Source organism: Bombina bombina, chromosome 2 (assembly GCF_027579735.1).
Source record: "Bombina bombina isolate aBomBom1 chromosome 2, aBomBom1.pri, whole genome shotgun sequence".
NCBI classification, from domain to species: Eukaryota; Metazoa; Chordata; class Amphibia; order Anura; family Bombinatoridae; genus Bombina; species Bombina bombina.
Genome location: NC_069500.1, coordinates 361,711,850 through 361,731,648, shown reverse-complemented (window position 1 = coordinate 361,731,648; position 19,799 = coordinate 361,711,850). Strand labels below are relative to the sequence as shown.

Sequence of the window (19,799 nt, the reverse complement as noted above, 5' to 3'; positions counted from 1 at the left end):
ACTTTCATGTTTCAAATAGGGCATGTAATTTTAAACAACTTTCCAATTTACTTTTATCACCAATTTTGCTTTGTTCTCTTAGTTGAAAGCTAAACCTAGGAGGTTCATATTCTAATTTCTTAGACCTTGAAGGCCACCTCTAATCTAAATGCATTTTGACAGTTTTTCACCACTAGAGGGCATTAGTTCACGTGTTACATATAGATAACATTGAGCTCATGCACATGAATTTACCATGGAGACAGCTCTGATTGGCTAAAATGCAAGTCTGTCCAAAGAACTGAAATAAGGGGGCAGTCTGCTGAAGCTTAGATACAAGGTAATTACAGAGGTAAAACATGTATAATTATAACTGCATTGGTTATGCAAAACTGGGGAATTGGTACTTAAGGGATTATCTATCTTTTAAAAACAACAACAATTCTTGTGTTGATTGTCCCTTTAAGTCTTAATAAAATCTTTATATGCTTGGGAAAAAAAATAATGATTCAGATGGAGAATGCACCTTTTTAATTCCCTTGGTATATTTTGTTAAAAAGCAGGAACATAAGCTCAGGAGCATGCACGTGTCTGGAGCACTAAATGTCAGCAGTTTTACAAGAATGTTATCCATTTGCAAGAGCACTGTTTTCTGCCAAGCAGTGCCCCAAACACCTACCTAGGTATCTCATAAATAAAGAATACCATGGGAATGGAGCCATTTTTTAAATTGTATGCTCTTTTTGAATCACAAAAGAAAATGTTTGGGTTTCATATCCCTTTAATAAACAAATAAAACAATACATAAAAATAAAATGCTGTGTGGAATATAGCATTTTATTCTTGTACTACTATGTCCATGGACAAACATCATCATTATTGATTTGCAGAATGCTTAATGTGATAACCTCCAAAAGGAAACAATAAGAAGAATAGTCCTGACATTTGGTTATTTGTTCGATATCTGTATAAGCTAATGAGCGTCTGTTCTTTTTATTCTCACCACTGTTGTTGTTTCTATTGAATTGCAATGGTTGCTTGGAGCTATATTTAGTCACTCCTTTTTTCAGTAAAAAGGTTTCCTGTACTGTGGGTTAAAAATATCTTGTATAAGGCTTCTCATTTCATCAAGTGACAATTATAGATAGTTTGTCACATTGTCTTTCATGGTGGCTATAATGTCTGGAAACATGAGTTTTACAAACTGCTGCTTTTTTGAAGAACATTCACTCTGCATCTTCCTCCCACCTGTGTTGATCTTTCAGTTTGTGCTGGGCTCAGTATTTAATGGCATCTCTTTATGGGTCTTTTGCTTCTGCATCAAGTCTTGGAAACCAAGTACAATCTACCTTGTCAATCTGACAGTTGCAGACTTTCTCCTCATCATATGTCTGCCATTCAGGACTGATTATTACCTAAGACAGAAGAAATGGATATATGGAGACATGCCGTGTAGGATGGTGCTCTTCATGTTGGCACTGAACAGGGCCGGGAGCATTTTCTTCCTCACTCTTGTTGGTTTAGATCGTTATTTTAAGGTTGTCCATCCTCACAACAAAGCTAATTTTACTTCCATCAAAACTGCATCTGCCTTGGTTGCTTTTATTTGGATTTTTACAATGTTGGTAACCTCTTACATCCTCATGGAAGATCACTCAGCTGGGAACATGTGTGACAGTTTTTCTATATGCCCTGATGCTTCTTATTTACATGATTATCTGTTTATTTTAGAGTTTTTCATACCCCTCTGTTCTCCTGTTTTGCTCTTACAGAATCATTCTGAGTCTTAGGCAGAGAAACCTGGACAGACATTCTAAGATACAAAGAGCAGTAAAATGCATCATGTTGGTAGTGATAGTGTTTTCTGTATGTTTCTTACCCAGTGTGTCTACTAGGATTGAAATTGTACGGCTTCGGAATTCTTCCCAGAATAAAAACTGTGCAATCTACAGAATGGTGGACATAATGTTTTATATCACGGTGTGCTTCACTTATATGAACAGTATTTGTAATCCTCTGGTGTATTACTTCTCAAGTCCAACATTCCGGGCATTTTACTTAAAGATGCTGAAGTGCAACAAAAAAGCAGCTTCTGACTTTGATCAAACCATAGGAACACCTGACACTTTCCAATCAAATAGTCAGCTATAAAGGAACTGCAGAAAAGAAGTGGTTTATAATAAATATGTAACAGTATTTAACTTGTGCCTGATGTAATTTTTAGTTTTGCTAAAAATGCTTTTAAGCTACATTAATTTAAAGTTCTGTATAATTTTTGTATAACAAGGACTTTTAAAATGTATTATATCAGTTACAACAAAAATAAATGTCAAATTATATTTTTCACAGATCTATAGAATTTGACAGTAGATAAGAACCAAAAAAGCAGGGGCAAAACTACAGGGGGTGCAGAGTCCGCAACAGCGACTGGGCCCCTGAGGGTGGGGGCCCAGCTTAAAACAAAAAAAAAATTCCAATAAAAGGCGTTGACCTGCCACTGCCTGCACTGATATCATGTGAGTGTTACATGATGCTTTACTAGTGTCTCAGACTAGAGGGGCTAGTGTTTCTGTTTTACCCATTGGTGTTTATGTGTGTATGTATGTATGTGACTGTGTGTGTATTTATGCATGTATGTGTGTGTGTATGTATGTTTGTGGAACCAGCAAATTACAGACCTTGTTACTACAGCATGGGGGGCAGGGGGTAAACAGTGTCACTATATAGTACCACTATATACAGTTAGGGTTGTCACCTCAGCCATGTTTTCCTGGACACTTATGAGTTACACATGCTGCAGGGTGTGCAGGGAGGAACATGTATTGTGTTTCTGGACAGCACTATTCATATTCCTCCCTGCACACCCTGCAGCATGTGTAACTTATAAGTGTTCTGTATTTTAAGGGACGGGTGGCAACCCTAATATACAGTACAGGGGGGGCTGGGCCATGTCACTGACTACTGTGGTCACTTTATAACGTACTGGGGCGGGTAGGGTCAAGCCAGCCATCTCACCTGGGCCCTGTGGTTTCTAGTTACGCCTCTGCAAAAAAGGCACATCAAGTCTACCCATATTACATGTTACTTTTTCTTAGGATAGCCTTATGCGTGTCCCAGGCATTTTTTAATTTCTTTACAGTCTTTGTGTTAACAACCTCAGTTGGAAGTTTATTCCATTAATCCACCATCCTTTTTTTAAAAAACTGCTTCCTCACATTTCTCCTGAATCTGCTACCCTCTAACTTAAGAATGTGACCCCTTGTTTTGGCAATTGTTTTTTAAGAAAAATGTTTCAGCTTCTACTTTAAGTCACTTCATATATTTGAAGGTTTCTATAATGTCACCTCTTTCCCTTCTCTCCTCTAAACTAAACATATTTAGGTCATAGAGTCTCTTTCATTGTACATTTAATATTTTAGACCGTTAAAAACTTTAATATGAGGCATACTTAAGTCTGTTTAAGGAAATCAATTCTAAATAATAAAGCTGCATTTTGCTGCCACTTGTTTATCTTTCTTGTTAACTACCATTTGATTATAATTACAATTCAGTCGTAAATTACTGGTAAAGCAGATGTTTGTTTTTATCCGTCCTTTCATGTCTGATATGTAAATATGGCACTTGCAAGAACAAACTATTTGTAAGGTTATAAAACATGCACTTTTTTCAATAGCATACCTTTAAAAACTGGAATACATGGATTTTTTGTTTTCCATAATGGGGATAGGAGAAGTCAGTATTTTTTGCGTTTAACTCCATATTACAAGTGGAGTGAAGTTTAAATTTCCAGAATTTGTTTTGTGCAAATTCGTGATAATTTGCACTCCCTATACTTTTAGTGAGCCCAGTCGAGCGCAAAAGTGCACTCGTATTACCAGTTGAAAGTATTTGTGATCGCTCTAAAGCAATTGCATTTTCTGCTCAAACTTTTTATGCAACTTGAAAGTTCTCATAAAGAGCTTTGGCTAAGAAAAAAAGTTGCAGTAAACACAAAAAAGACAAACTTTTTCCACCTACACTATCCATTCCCTACACTATTAACCTCTAAACCACCACTATCCCCATCCCAATAACCCCTACTCTACTTAACCCTAAAACCGCCACTACCCCATCACAATAACCTGCTACACTATTAACCCCTAAACCACCACTTACCCTATCACAATAACCTCCTACTCTACTTAACCCTTAAACCACCACTACCCCACCTCAATAACCCCTATTCTATTAACCCCTACACTGCTACTACCTCCACTGCAATAACCCCAACTCTATTAACCCCTAAACCTCCACCGCAATAACCCCATCTAAATCGCTACTAACCCCAAAGCAATAACCCCCTACTCTATTAACCCCCTAACAGCAAACACCCCCAAAAAAACAACCAGTAAAAGCCCTAGCCTAAAAAAAATCTAAGCTAAAAAAAATGTCCTGAAAAGGGCATAAGTGATTTTAGCTCTTTTGCTAAAAAAAACCCAAAGCTAAAAGATGCCCTGAAAAGGGCATAAGTGATTTTAGCTCTTTTGCTTCAAAACGTTATCCTAAAATATTTTTTTGTACTCACCATTTTGAATCCGGCTCTTTTGGAGGGCAATAACTGTCCTCTTCTTTTCTTCAACCCAATCGTCTTTATGCTGTCACCGCAGCACAATGAAGTTTGAATGCATGGTTCCCCCTTATATAGGGGTGCCCTTGCATTTATATTGGCTGGTTTTTAATTCTAGTTCAAATCAGCCAATAGAAAAACTTTTCATTCTATTAGCTGATTTGAACTAGAATTGTTTGTCTTGTTTGATTGTTATGCAAGTTATCGTAATGCTTTTTATGTTTGTTTGCTTCAGTTATTGAAAATGTCCCCCCCACTCCAAATTCCTCCTTCCACCTTAATCCTTGAGGGGTAAGGTCCCTATACCACTAGACATCTTGAGCCACAGGTAAGTCCCATATGGGATGTATTATATCCACTTTAATATTATGGACTCTTGCTCATCACCTTTACAATATTTATGCTTCTTTTACACACCAAATCCTTCATAATGGTTCCTAAACTGATAAAAATCATATCTCAGGATGTAAAAGGCCTAGACATGCCATTCAAACACTTATTGGCTCTTAATTGGTTCCAAAAACAAAAAGTTATCTATATTCAGGAAGCACATTTTTTAAAGGATACATCACCATAAGACGCTATAGCTTTCCAGGGCGTATTTTGGCCTAGGCAAACAAGGCACTTGCCTAGGATGGCAGATTGGCGGGGGCATATATATACACATACACACTCCTGCTAATTCAACCCACTTGAGTGTATGCAAGCATTTTGCAAGCCCTGGTGAACATTTACTTTGGAAATGCAGTAAAAAAAAATCATGTAACACCCTGACCAAAAAAAATATTATGGCCAAAAAAGGTCTAAAACTTGGGAAGAGTGGGGGGGACAGCAGAATTTTGAGTGCCTAGCGCAGCACAAAACCTAAATACGTCACTGTGCTCCTCTAAAGAAAAATGTATGGGTTGGGAATCCTCCTCCACAGGGAACAACCTTTTCAAATTATACAAAATATATCTGACCCAGAGGGCTGGTACATACTCATAACAGGGCTATTGTATAACAGACCCATTATGTTAATAAATATATGTGTCCATAACACAGGACAACCCAACTTCTTTGAAAAAAAGAAAAAAACTAAACTTAATATATGAATATAGAAAGGGCACCCTGCTACGGGGGTGGGGGGGGGGGGATTTTAATGTAGTAATTGACTCTTTCCTCAGCTGTTCAACATCATGGTCCCCCAGCTCCAGCAGAATCTCTAATACATTCTTAACTATCACCAGAGGTTTGGAATAGTGAACACATGGAGAAATCCACACCCAAGCCAGAGAAATGACACATTCTATTCCAACTCCTGGTCCTCACTATCCCGCATTTACTACTTTTTCCTAGACCAGTACAGCTTGCATATTAAAAGAAACTGACAATGGGACCATGGTCTGACTGAGCTTGAATTGACATGGATTGATACTCCACTCGGAGACTGGACAACTCTCTCCTCCTCATACTACATTTTCGAAGAATTGCACTCCTCTGAGAATATTGTAGCCTTAATGCTATCACCAATATATCACATTTCTCTTTCTGGGGAGCCCATAAGGCAGTCTTTAGAGAAGAATGTATTTAGAAAAAAAATCCTTTCTAAACAAGACATATAATAAAGAGCTAAATGCAATCCTAGATCTTCTAGAACTGTCTCACAAAAATCAACTGGGTAACAGATATATAAACTACTTTAGAAAGCATGCTTAAAGGGACATTAAACCCATATTTTTTTCTTTCATGATTTTGAAAGAGCTTGCAATTTTTAACAATTTTCTAATTTACTTCTATTATCTAATATGCTTTATTCTCTTGATATCCTTTGCCAAAAAGCATATCTAGATAGGCACAGTAGCTGCTGATTGGTGGCTGCACATAGAAGCCTTGTGTGATTGGCTCACCCATGTGCATTGCTATTTCTTCAACAAAGGATATCTGAAAAATAAAACAAATTGTATAATAGAAGTAAATTGGAAAGTTGTTTAAAATTGTATTCTCTAACTGAATCATGAAATAATTTTTTGGGGTTTAATGTCCCTTTAACTCTAATTAAACAAAGAAGAGCAACGGAAAGCACTGTTTCTCAAACATTATTTTTTCTAAAAACGCAACAAAGCTGGAGTGCTACTCACCAGGGCATTTAAAAAGCATACTTCATAAATACACAAAAATAAAAGGCTGGACAATTCATATACTCATGATAGTCAGCAAATTGAGAACACATTTAGAGACTTGCCTATATAACTTACAATTAATCAATAACCCTGACTGCGACCAATCAATGTGGGATTATCTAGCTTCAGCAAACCTCCCTAAATTACAACTTCCAACCAGAAATACCTAGATGAACTGATCTCATTACAAGAAGTGATAAAGGCAATAGAAGAGTTGCCCTCAAGCAAAAGTCAAGGACCAGATGGGTCTACAAATCAATACTATAAAACTTTAAAAGAGATTCTGACTCCTCATTTGCTTGTAGTGTTACAAAACAATATATTTTATTCATACCCTCTGACTATCACTATTAGAAGCCCATATTTCTATCATCCCCAAACCTGGTGTTATGTTGTCCTGGTGCTTAGTGCAACTGAGATCTCACAATAGTACTGAAAAAAAAAACATAATTTATACTTACCTGATAAGTTAATCTCTTTCATGGTGGGAAGAGTCCACGATCCATTACTCCTGGGAATTAGTCTTCCATGCCACTAGGAGGAGAAAAAGATTCCCAAACGCCAAGAGCTCTATAAAAACCCTGCCACCTTACTGGCACCTCAGTCTAACATATAGTCAAGCAAAAGAGGTAGGAAAAACTAATAAAAGCAAAAAAATAGTAGGGAAAAAATAAACACCAAAGAAAAAAACAGGGTGGGGTCTTGTGGACTCTCACCACCATGAAAGAAATTAATCAGGTAAGCATTAATTATGTTTTTTATTCATACTGGTGGTGAGAGTCTATAATCCATTACTCCTGGGAACAAACACCCAAGCTGGGGAGTTCACAAATAATGAAAATAAGAACGGGATACAAATAACATCTTTTTTTTACAAAAAAACACAACACAAACTGAACTAAAAAAATATAAACTCATTACTATAGAATAGAATTTAGAAAAGCAATGCTAAGAAGATCATGTAGCTGCCTAGCAAAGTTGGTCAACTGATACCTCTTTCTAAAAAAAAACAAGAAGTAGCAACTGATCTGGTAGAATGAATAGTAATCCGTTTAGGTGGAGGTTTCAACCATGAAGCCCAAGAAATAGCAGTAGCTTTCTGCCCTCTCTTAGAACCTGAAAAACAAACTAGAAGTTTGTCTGAAATCCAGGGTAGCACAGTACTTCAGGTCCCTAATAACATCCTAATTGTGAAGAAGAATTTTTGAAGAATTCTTAGGATTAGGACACAAAGTAGAAACAACAACTCCTCAATTTATATTGTCTGAGAACACAACCTTAGGCAAAAAATCAAATTGGGTTCTTAAAAACCACCTTAGCCTGATGAAAAATAAGATAAGGAGAATCACAAGAAAGAGCAGATAATTCAGAAACTCTTGTAGCAGAAGGAATAGCCAAAATGTATAAAACCTTCCAAGAAAGAAGCTTAATATTCACTTAATGCAAGGGCTCAAACAGAGAAGTCTGCAAAACCTTCAGCACCAAACAAAGATTCCAAGTTGGAGAAATTGGCTTAATAACAGTCTTAATACGAACCAAAGCCTGAACAAAAACATGAATTCCGGGAAGATTAGCAATCTTCCTATGAAGCAAAACTGAAAGAGCAAATATTTGCTCCTTCAAAGAACTGGCAGATAGGTTCTTATCCAGACCATCCTGCAGAAAATGCAAAATTCTAGGAATTTTAAAAGAATGACAAGTAAATCATGATCCATACACCAAAAAATAAAGGTTTTCCAAACCTTGTGATAAATTGTTCTCGCCAAAGGCTTACAAGCCTAAATCAGAGTCTCAATGACAGAAACAAACCTCTATGTCTAAGAACTAACCATTCAATCCCCAAGCCATCAAGCTTAGATTTTTGAGATCTGGATGGAAAAATAGACCTTAAGACAAGAGGTCTGGCCAAAGTGGAAAAGATGGGAACTGGACATCTGAACCAGATTTGCATACCAACACCTGTGATGCCAAGCTGGAGCAATCAGAATAACTGATGATTCCTCCTGCCTGATTTTTAAAATTACTCTGGGAAGAAGAACCAGAGGAGGAAACACATATGCAAGATGAAAGGATCAAGGAGCTGCTAGAGCACCCAAAAACTTTGCCTGAGTATCCCTGGACCTTGCAAAGTACCTGGGAAAATGTAGTTCAACCAAGAAAAATCAGATCTCTGGGAGTCCCCAAAGATCCACAATCTTACTGAAAACCTTCTGATAGAGAGACCTTTCCCCTGGATGCAGAAACTGATGATGACTGAGAAAAATCTGCTTCCCAGTTGTTCACTCCAGTAATATGTACAGCAGAAATTAGCCAAAGATTGGCCTCTGCCCATGAGAGATTTTGAGAAACTTCCCTTGTGGCTAGAGAACTGCGAGTTCCCCCTTGATGATTGATATAAACCATTGCTGTTACAGTGTCTGATTGAAACCAGAGATGAGATACCCTCTTCAACCAAGGCCAACTCTAAAGAGCCCTGAAAATGGCACTGAGTTCCAGAATATTTATTGGCAACCTCGCCTCCTGAGGAGCCCAAACCCCTTGTGCCTTCAGAGACCCCCAGACAACTCTACAACTTTAAAGACTTGCATCTGTACTAATCAAAGTCCAAGAAGAACGAGCAAAAGAAACCCCTTGCATAATAAGGTAGTGAATAAGCCACCAAGACAGAGACTGTAAGCAACATAAAGAGACAGAAGCGTCACATGCCCCAGTATTATTTGAGTAAATGAGAAATAATATGAGGTATATTACACTCACATTGGGAGAGCACCCCTGTTGGTGCAGAAGGAGCAGGCTGGAGTCAAACAGTCACCCAGCAGACTGGCGGGTTTACAAGTAAGTAATATACACTAAATCCACACATATATACTACTCAACATAACAGGTTTGTTGCGCCGCCCGCCTGTTAGATGGTTCTAACACAGTGATCACATATTAGATAATATCAGTGAGTAGCCTTATAAATCATTTTTTCATTTTATTTAGAGATCATGTATGGCGTTTTCTGATAGCAAGAGGTCTTGGCCTTATAAATGTGATGATCTGTGAGAATGTATTTTGATTGTCAAAATAAGCTGACAAAATGTTACAACGATCATTCACTTTATTTATTTTTTAATTTATTATGTGTATTTTGTTTAATTTTGTTGAATTAAGCTGACAATTTATTGCAATGATCACCAACTTTATGATATGTATTGACTATATGCATTTATTAATCTGTTTCATGGACAAATACTCATGTTACACAGGGTTTGTTTACATCATCATGACATGCTTAATTGGTTTACACCCACATCAGGTATTGCATATTGTATAGGATGGTTTGTATGGTATATATAGCAAGTGTTTTTTATTCTTTTGTATTAAACCTGATGAAACAGCCACCGGTTGGCCGAGAAGCGCGTTGCTTGTTTTTAATCCTTTTAATAAAGTAAGTTTATTACTTACCACTTGCTGCCATACATTTTTAATCCTATCTACATCTTGGTATCCTGACCCTTTGGAGTTTCCTGCTACACCGGAGGTCAGTCTGCTGGGTGACTGTTGATTCCAGCTTGCCTCTAATGCACCAAGAGAGGTGCTTTACCAAATGTGAGTGCATCCTTTTTATACCTATTTTCACTCTATCATACATTACTAGGCCATATTGGCGTTGTTTTGCTTTTACACTACCCACAGATTGTTGAACACACACCGGAGGCCAGTCTGCTGGGTGACTGTTTGACTCCAGCCTGCTCCTTCCGCACCACAGGGGTGCTCTTGCAATGTGAGTGTAATATACCACATATTATTTCTCATTTATTCAAACAATACTGGGCCATGTGGCGCTTCTGTCTCTTTATGTTGCTTACAGATCTTTGATCCTGGATCGTGGCCTTGAGCCTCCTACAGACAGCTGCCTGGACCTGAAATTACTCACTGCATCTGGGTGCACTATTTATCACCCCATTCATCTTTTTTTGTGACTCTAGAACTATATGTATCATATATATAACGTTTACTATATTGTATTGCACCTAGATAAATATACATAATTGTTTACCTTTTGTTCATTTATTTTTTGTGCAGCTTTTGCTGTTGTAGCCCATACCTTTGGCACTATTAATTATCTGTGTCTGACCATGGGCGCCCCTATATATACTCTACTAAGACAGAGACTGAACTGTTCCCTGCACCAATGACGAAGCATACAAAGCTGAAGAGGCTTAATGTGAAAACAGAATAGCATCTGTGAGCAAAATTGAGACCTGAAATATCCATCCAAAGAACAACTGAAGAAAGAGTCTGAAGGTGTATTCAAGCTGACACCAGCTTCAACCTTTTTTGAACTGGCAACAAAAAAAAAAGAAAAGTAACCTTTGTCTGAGGAACCAAACAACTCTTTGAAAAATTGATTCTCCAACCATGCTGTTGAAGAAAACAACAACAGTCTGTTGGTGTGAAATTCTGCTAAATGTAAAGATGGAACCTGAACCAAGATATTGTCCATTTAATGAAACACACCATTACCATGAGATCTGATTACAGACAAAAGGGCCCCCAGAACCTCTGTAAAGATTCTTGGAGCTGTAGCCAGACCAAAATGTTAGAACAACCAACTGAAAATGCTTGTCCAGAAACGCAAACCTCAGTAACTGAAAGTGCTACCTGTGAATGGGATCATGAAGGTAAGTGTAAGGGATACTGTCTCTTTAAGGCTTGGCAGCAGTTCTATTGGTCAATTCAGCTATAAATCTCACCATTTCCGGCTGCTCCCTGCTTAGTAATTTAGTAGTATTTCTACAGATACCTGAGCTCTACCTGACGGTTTTCTACAGAATTTTTTAACTGTTCTAGTGTCCCTATTTCCTAATTGCTGCCTTCCCGCATGTTGTTTTCTGTCCAATAATCCTGATGCTACCATATTCAAATCCCCTCCTAGAATTATATTTTTATCTGACCCCATCAATTTATCTTGCATTGCTTTCCAAAAGCTACCTTTCTTTTAATTTGGGCCATATACGTTACACAACGTTATTTTTTTTCTTCCCTAATTCTATATCTAAAATAATGAATCTACCCTGTGAGTCTATTTCCCTTTTCAGAATTCGATATTGCAAATTTTTCCTAAACAATATAGCCACTCCTTTTTTCTTATGGATACCTGGAGCGTATACTACTTCACCCACCCACCCCCATTTTAGCTTTTGACTCTCTAAATCATCAAGGTGTGTTTTCTGTAACATGCCTATATCTACTTTAAGCTTATTCAAATGTTGTAAAACTACTTTCCTTTTTATTGGAGAGTTAAAGCCACCCACATTCCAGGATCCTATTTTATACTTCCCAGTCATTCAGGGATCCACACGAACCTATTGAGCACCATTGCTCCCAGCCTGGGCAGAGGGGAGGGGGAGAAAAAAACAAAAAAAAACACAATTGAACAACCACCCATTCATAACCCACCAACTTCCCATCCACACCCCCACCACTATGTTCTAACATTTGTTCAAAAAGTTCCACTCAACATCAGCACAATGATTCCTGGTCTATAATCCAGCCTATCATCTAACTTCCTCCGCTAGGAATTTTTCTGCTTCCTGGGGGTTATCAAAGATACTTATTTTTGCTGGATATAGTAACCTAACTGTTCTACCTTCCTGTATTAGTCGAGAGCATAATGGTGCACACAATTTCCTCCTGTTGGAGGTCTCATAGGAGAAGTCCTGAAAAATAAGAAATTTCTTATTCTGAAGTCTGTATGCCTGTAAAATCTTTATCTTATCTTGGTAATTCAAATACTTAACACTAATTGGTCTAGACTTCCCCTCCTCCTGATTTCTAAGGCTCCCAATCCTATGAGCACGTTCAACTAACGCCTGCTTATCTGCTGAAATTTGTAATAGGGTAGGTAACTGAACTGCAGCAAAACAGATTTTCTGGTATTCCAATGATTCGCAAATTATTCCTCCTTGACCTATTTTCAAGGTCCTCAGCTTTGTCACTTAGGAATTTAACTTGCTTCCGTATACCTGATAGTTCTCTATCTTTTTCAATATCTCTATCTTCTAAGTCTGAGATACGCTGTTCTACTAAGCCTAACCTAGCCGAAATTTGCTTTGTTTCTTGTGAGATTGCCTCTACAGTGTTCTGTATTGCCTCAAATTTAGGCAAAAAAAGTGTAGTAATTTGTTTCAGCAGTTCAGTATTTGTTATTAAATCTGGTCCTACCTCCTGCAGGGATTCTATCCCTAATTCTGTGCTTCGTCTAGGCTGCTTTTTTTCCTGTTGCCTTCTCCCTGTCATAGTTACTGTTTTAGTGTTAGACACTGAAGATATATATTTATCCATAAGGAGCATGAAATAATACTAGTTCTATCTCCCATATATACTCTGTTCAATTCCCTGACCATACACATAACCTTCAGCTATACCTTCTTTTTTTTTTTTTTTTTTTTTTTTTTTTTGGTTTTCCCCAAGTTTATTGGAAAGATTATAGTACAAACATCTAAATGCCACCCCTTGGTGTTTTGAAGTTCATCCCCACTGTGGGCTGAGTGACTTGCAGGTTGGACAGACCGCCGAAGTCCAGCAACTTCAGCATTTCCTTAGTGTCAGGATCAACCTCAATAATCTCCTGATCCAGGGCAGATACCTCAGGGACATAGTTATCCCTCCTTTCTCTCTCCTCCTCCTGAAGTTTGATGGAGATACCTCTGACAGGCCCTCTCTGGATTCGTTTCATCAGATGTGTGACATATCCAGCAATCTTGTTTCGTAATTTCTTGCTTGGGATGATTGTGATTTCCTCACATACTCTCTTGTTTGTGTGGAAGTCGCTGCCCAGCCGGGTGTAGTACTTTTCAATAATGACCCGAGCGGCCTTTTTCACGGTTTTTGTCCTGACACGTCCCATGTTGGACCGAGCTGGTAGAAGAGAGCCAGCTATACCTTCTTCTAATTCTAGTTCCTAAGCTCAGAACCCCTCCCTAACCTCCCCCTATTCCCCCAGAGCTAATTTAACCATTGTGTTTCAACAGTGACTTATACAAAATGTGTCCCAATATTGAATTATATCAAAATGAATAATGGTGAGCATATTTAAAAAAAAAAAAAAAAAAAAAAGATATCCTAAAGAAGGAAAAACCAAAATCTTACCCACCCCCCTCAATGATACATTATCCAGAGAAGAATCCTTTGCTAAATACAAAATATACAATTATTGAGTAGGTCAAGCAGAGTAGAAAAACCGAAATACAAGGGGAAAAAACAATTAACCAAAACCTACACGTTTACACGCTATCCTACTTATGATATGCAAAAAAGTCCATCAGTGATTACATATAAAAAAAAAATAGCTGATACTTAAATAAGTCCGGTACCAACGTATGCCCTGCTCAGACCTTCTTTTCAGCCATGAAGGAACATCACTACTTTCACTAATATGTCCTTTAAATGTTCAAGATGAATTTTCCCCTTCTTCTTGTTCCAGAAACTCTAGAAAGGTAAACATAAAAAGGACGCCACATGTGTGTATCAATATCATCAGATGGAAAAAGAAAGGGAGAGGTGCACAGGGTACTCACAAATTTTGGCGGCACTCAATTGTGCCTATAGTTGCAGGCTATACCTTTAGCAGCAGTCCAGCATGCTGTCTCCCTCTAGGCACAGGCTCTCCGCAGTTATATAAAAAAGATAGAAAAGAGAAAAACAGGACCACACCTGTGTGAATCTGACAAGATACAAAATAAGATATAAGCTCTGTCAGCTCCTACAGGGTACTCAAAAAAAGCAGCGGCACTCTATTGTGCCAGATGACGCCAGCTAGGCCTTTAACAGCAGCCTAGCACGCTGTCTCCATTCGACCGATGTCAGCATAACTCCAACACATGTAAACAGAGAAGAAGGGAACAGGGGTGCAGGACCTCATGTGTGTAAAAATGTATAATATAATATAAACAATTACATGTGATCTTCAAAATAGTACTCACAAAGGTGATGGCACTTCAATGTGCCAGTATAAACAGGCTGGACCTTTTACAGCAGTCCAGCACGCTGAATTCTGTGGGAGCAACGTCGAAATCCCTCATATATTAATATACTTGACACATAGTCTCTTTCATCAAAAACTCCTTAAGATAAGATTTGGCCAGAGGAGGTATCCCTTTATATTTCCAACACACGAAAATGTCAGCACTCAGGGATAAATGCACGTCACCAACAGGACCTCTGCTCACAGGTGCAATGCAATAACAAAAAACAGTCAGGAAGGTGACAGCAAACATCTAATATTTATTAGATAAGACAGAAAAATGGGCTACGTTTCGGGATGTTATCCCTTATTCATGCCATGCCAAACAAACAATCCTCACACCTTTATATACCTAAACACCACTAGGTGGCGATAGAGAGAATTTAACCCTATCAATACATCAAATGTAAAAAGCATACACAGATAGAAGCAACATAACATTTCAAATAGATACATCTCATTTTACAAAAAATTGATATGTATATAGAGACATTTTCAATCTATATAATTACCAAAAACATTATTTTTATCTCCAGAAAGAGAATAAATGACAAGCAGATGACTGACTGATATACACAACTATAGAAAGATAGATAGATCCCATTCCTTATTCATTCCCTTGGGACTAAGTGACCCCAATTCGTATATCCAAAAGGATTCTTTCTTCTTAAGCAATTGCTCCCTATCACCTCCCCTACGTGGCAGCAAAATCTGATCAGTTATCTGAAATTTTAATTGGCTAATTGAATGGCCAGCAGTCACAAAGTGATATGCAAGAGGGGCTTTTAGATTTTTAGTATGTATATTACTTTTATGTTCAATTATGCGATCTCTGGCGCTACGGGTCGATTCACCTATATAAACCATGCCACAAGGGCATTTAACCATATAAATTATAAAAGTACTAAGGCAGGTATAGTAACCCTTAATACTATATTTCTTGCCCATATGGGGATTATAGAACACAGAGCCTTTTGACATATTACTGCAGCATGAGCATCCTAAACATGGAAAACAACCTTTATTACAAGAGGAAATAAATCTAGTTTTAGAAACACTTTTGGGGCCTATATCCGCTTTAACTAATTCCTCCTGTACATTTCTACCTCTCTTAAAGGCTGGCATAGGATAATCTTTAAATTCTTTGATATCAGGATTGCAGTTAGAAAGTATACTCCAGTGTTTTCTTATGATGCGCTGAATATCATGACTTTGGGCATTATATTGTGAAACAAAAATGGTTCTAGGGGTTTGGGATTTTTTATCCACTTTAGATTTTAAAAGAGAATCTCTTGAGATAGATCTTACTGCATTTATATTTTTAGCAATCATATCTTGTGGATAACCCCTATCCTTAAATCTTTGGCCCATTTCAGCCAATCTCTTGTCTACCAAATCCTCAGAGGAAACAATTCTACGTACACGAAGCATTTGGCTATGTGGTAGAGACTTAATGAGGGAAGGTGGGTGCGCACTATCAAACCTAAGTAGGCTATTGCGATCAGTTGTTTTTCTATATAAATCTGTAATAAAAGAATTACCAGCCTTAGTAATTCTAACATCTAAAAAATCCAAAGACTCTTTACTCCATGTGAGCTTAAATTTAATGTGGTTGGTAGATGAATTCAATTCCCCTACAAAACTTTCCAGGGTTCCAACGTCGCCCAGCCATATACCGAAAATATCATCAATATAGCGCCACCAAGTGGCGCCATATTGAATGAATAAATTGTTACAAAATATATATTTCTCTTCATAAACATTCATAAAAATGATGGTATAATTCAGGGCGACGTTGGAACCCATGGCAGTCCCCTGTAATTGTAGATAATAATCATCTCTAAACAAAAAGTAATTACCATATAGGATGATAGAGAGCAATTGCATGAAAAAGTCTATCTGACTCATATTGTACTTTTTATCCGATGACAAAGTGTAATAAACTGAACCCATTCCACTGGTGTGAGTTATAGACGTGTATAAATTCTCAACGTCTAAACTAAAAAGTATAAATTTATTTGTAGTTAAATCCAGGGCATTCAGTTTATTCAGAAAGTCACCAGTGTCTTTAACAAATGAACTGGACATTTCTACTTATGGACGTAAGATTTTATCCAAGAAAATGGAGATGTTAGTAAAAGCAGAGTTAGTGCTGGCTACAATTGGGCGGCCAGGTGGCTCACTGAGATTTTTATGCACCTTTGGTAAGGTGTAGATTACAGGGGTGCAGGGTTTCTCAATTTTCAAAAAAACAGCAACATATTTGCCTATAATACCATTTTTTAATGCAATACAGATGCAGTTGTCAATTTCTTTTTGTATGTTAAATATTGGATTGTAAGCCAATTTCTTATAGACTGCTGTTTCTTTGAGTTGAGAATAAATCTCATTAATATAGTAATCTTTGTCTAATAACACTACTGCACCTCCCTTATCGGCCCTTTTTAGAATAAGGGAGTGCAAAACATGTGTATGTTCTTTAGATAGATTATTAGCCTTTTTAAGAAAATTCTTATTTTTATATTTTTCAATTTTATTCTGTAAAAGACAAATATCTCTCTGTACCAGAGCTGAAAAAGTTTCAACACTCTGATTGACACTCCCAGGATTAAAGTGACTTTTTTTCTTTAAACCCAATTGTTGTAAATGGATAGTGGGACTCTCATTAACAGTTTGTGACTTAATTTCAAGCTTCTGAAGAACTTAAACAAGTCCTTCTGAAGTTCAAAAAAGTTACAGTTCTTAACAGGGCAAAAAACAAAGTCCTTATTCAAAAGCTCCAGTTCTTTATCTGAAAGTTCACATTTGGAGATATTTATCACATTATTAGTGACAGACTGTCCCATATCTACCATCCCTTCATTGCGCTCTGCTGTATCTCTTGCCAAGCCATCCGGTGCCTTGATATTTACGGGTCTCAGTGACGGGATGTAGACCTCAGTTGTCGGTCCTGCTTTTTCTTCTTGGTGTTTGTTTTTGCCTTGGTGTTTGCGGCCTCCACGTCTCTTTCGCTGTCGGACTCCCCCGGCATGTCAGATGACTCACTTCCGCTTGCACTCTGGGACTTGCTACGCATAGAGCGTCGCTGCTGGCCATAGGAGTTTTGCCGTCTGGATCCCTCTGGGTCATAGCGCCAGCGGTATACCCTCCCAGAGGAGTAATCTTGTTCGTCTCTGGTAAATTTTACCCGCTTGCGCTCTTCAATAATCTTTCTGGACTCCGCAATCTGCTTATTAACATCCGATATAAGCTTGTCAAATTCATCCACAGGTAACGATTTCTTCAAATCTTTTTCCATTTGTGTTATTTTCGTGTTCTGTTCCTCTATCTCCTGATTGAGACATTCCACTGTCAGTACAATAAGGTCCATAGAACACTTATTCAAGATTTGTTCAAATCTGTTGCAGTAGGTTATCCCTCATCAGAGTAGGACGAGCACTCATTCTAAGGCCCCTAAGTTGTTGCATGTAAGTCAAATGCTAGGTGTTTCTTTGAAAGTCTCTCAAATTCTTTAGATGATAAGTCTGAGGGAGCTGTTTTCAAAAACTCCCTAGACCCTTTAGTGAGTGTAGTTATCCTGGCTGCTTCCAGGTCTGTGTATGAAAAAGTTTGACAAGCTTGTCTTTCCTCCATTTCTTCAAATCCCAGGTGCACAGACTCAAGCAGTTTCAATATATCCAACACACGAAAATGTCAGCACTCAGGGATAAATGCACGTCACCAACAGGACCTCTGCTCACAGGTCCAATGCAATAACAAAAAACAGTCAGGAAGGTGACAGCAAACATCTAATATTTATTAGATAAGACAGAAAAATGGGCTACGTTTCGGGATGTTATCCCTTATTCATGCCATGCCAAACAAACAAACAAACAATCCTCACACCTTTATATACCTAAACACCACTAGGTGGCGATAGAGAGAATTTAACCCTATCAATACATCAAATGTAAAAAGCATACACAGATAGAAGCAACATAACATTTCAAATAGATACATCTCATTTTACAAAAAATTGATATGTATATAGAGACATTTTCAATCTATATAATTACCAAAAACATTATTTTTATCTCCAGAAAGAGAATAAATGACAAGCAGATGACTGACTGATATACACAACTATAGAAAGATACATAGATCCCATTCCTTATTCATTCCCACGCTGAATTCTGTGGGAGCAGCGTCGAAATCCTTCACATATTAATATACTTGACACTTATAGTCTCTTTCATCAAAAACTTCTTAAGATAAGATTTGGCCAGAGGAGGTATCCCTTTATATTTCCACAGCCCTTTCTCTTGGGGGGTCAAAGGCCACAGCTGTTATAATGACCTATGGTCCTATGTGGGCACTAACTAGTGCCTATAACTCACGGCCAGACATTGCAGGCGAGGGGAGGTATGGCCAGGGGAAATAGAAAAATAAAGAACAGGCCCCGGTCAGTTAAAGATATACTCTCTTAGGGGGACCCGGTAATTTACTGCCCCCACACTGAATATTCACCAAAAAATTACGAACAAAAATCTTGCTTACCACCTAGCCGCCTCCCCTCGTTTATGCAGACCTGCCTAGTGAGTGTATTGAGGCGCTTGCAGGGCCCGGGCGTGGGGACTGCTTGTTTGTCGGCTGTGGATTCCGACCGCAGTTCCCGTCTCCTTACTCCCGGTGACCCGAACACTACGTTCTTTCGTGCCTTCCACTCCTCTCCTTAGCGCTTCCTTCATGCGCTACCAGCAAGCGTGCTACGTCAGCACCTAGGACCGCCCCTCTCAGCTGTACCACTGCTATGCCTAGGCCCATCCCTCTTATTACCATATACTAGTAGTGCCATCACTCTCCTCTTTTTGAACAAATAATTTATTTCCACAGTCACACAACAGAAATTCACAATTCGAATGTACGCCACTTGTCGATCAAAATGGGTCATTTATCTAATTTGCAGTAATTTGTGCCAACAACAGTATGTAGGCCAAACCTCCCATGAGCTCCGTACTAGGGTGTGTGAACACATGAGAGATGTAGAACATTATAACAA

General features: G+C 38.1%; 3 protein-coding genes across 3 annotated transcripts in view; 1 reads left to right on the top strand and 2 right to left on the bottom strand.

The window, feature by feature from the left end:
- The window catches only part of DENR (density regulated re-initiation and release factor), a 150,305-nt gene that overhangs the window by 115,955 nt on the left and 14,551 nt on the right, over positions 1-19,799 (bottom strand). The gene's annotated exons all lie outside the window — the stretch shown is intronic.
- Positions 1,170-2,318, top strand: LOC128646959 (hydroxycarboxylic acid receptor 2-like). Its single transcript, XM_053699770.1, is given in 2 exon segments — positions 1,170-1,726; positions 1,728-2,318. Coding segments are annotated over 2 exon segments (960 nt in total). The 3' UTR covers positions 2,131-2,318.
- Positions 13,165-13,667, bottom strand: LOC128648870 (40S ribosomal protein S17-like). The gene has a single exon (XM_053701775.1). The coding sequence runs from the start codon at positions 13,643-13,645 to the stop codon at positions 13,238-13,240; it is 408 nt and encodes a 135-aa protein (XP_053557750.1). The 5' UTR covers positions 13,646-13,667; the 3' UTR covers positions 13,165-13,237.

Coding starts and splice junctions, on each gene's coding strand:
- LOC128648870 (XM_053701775.1), bottom strand. CDS start 13,645: ATGGGACGTGTCAGGACAAAAACCGTGAAAAAGGCCGCTCGGGTCATT.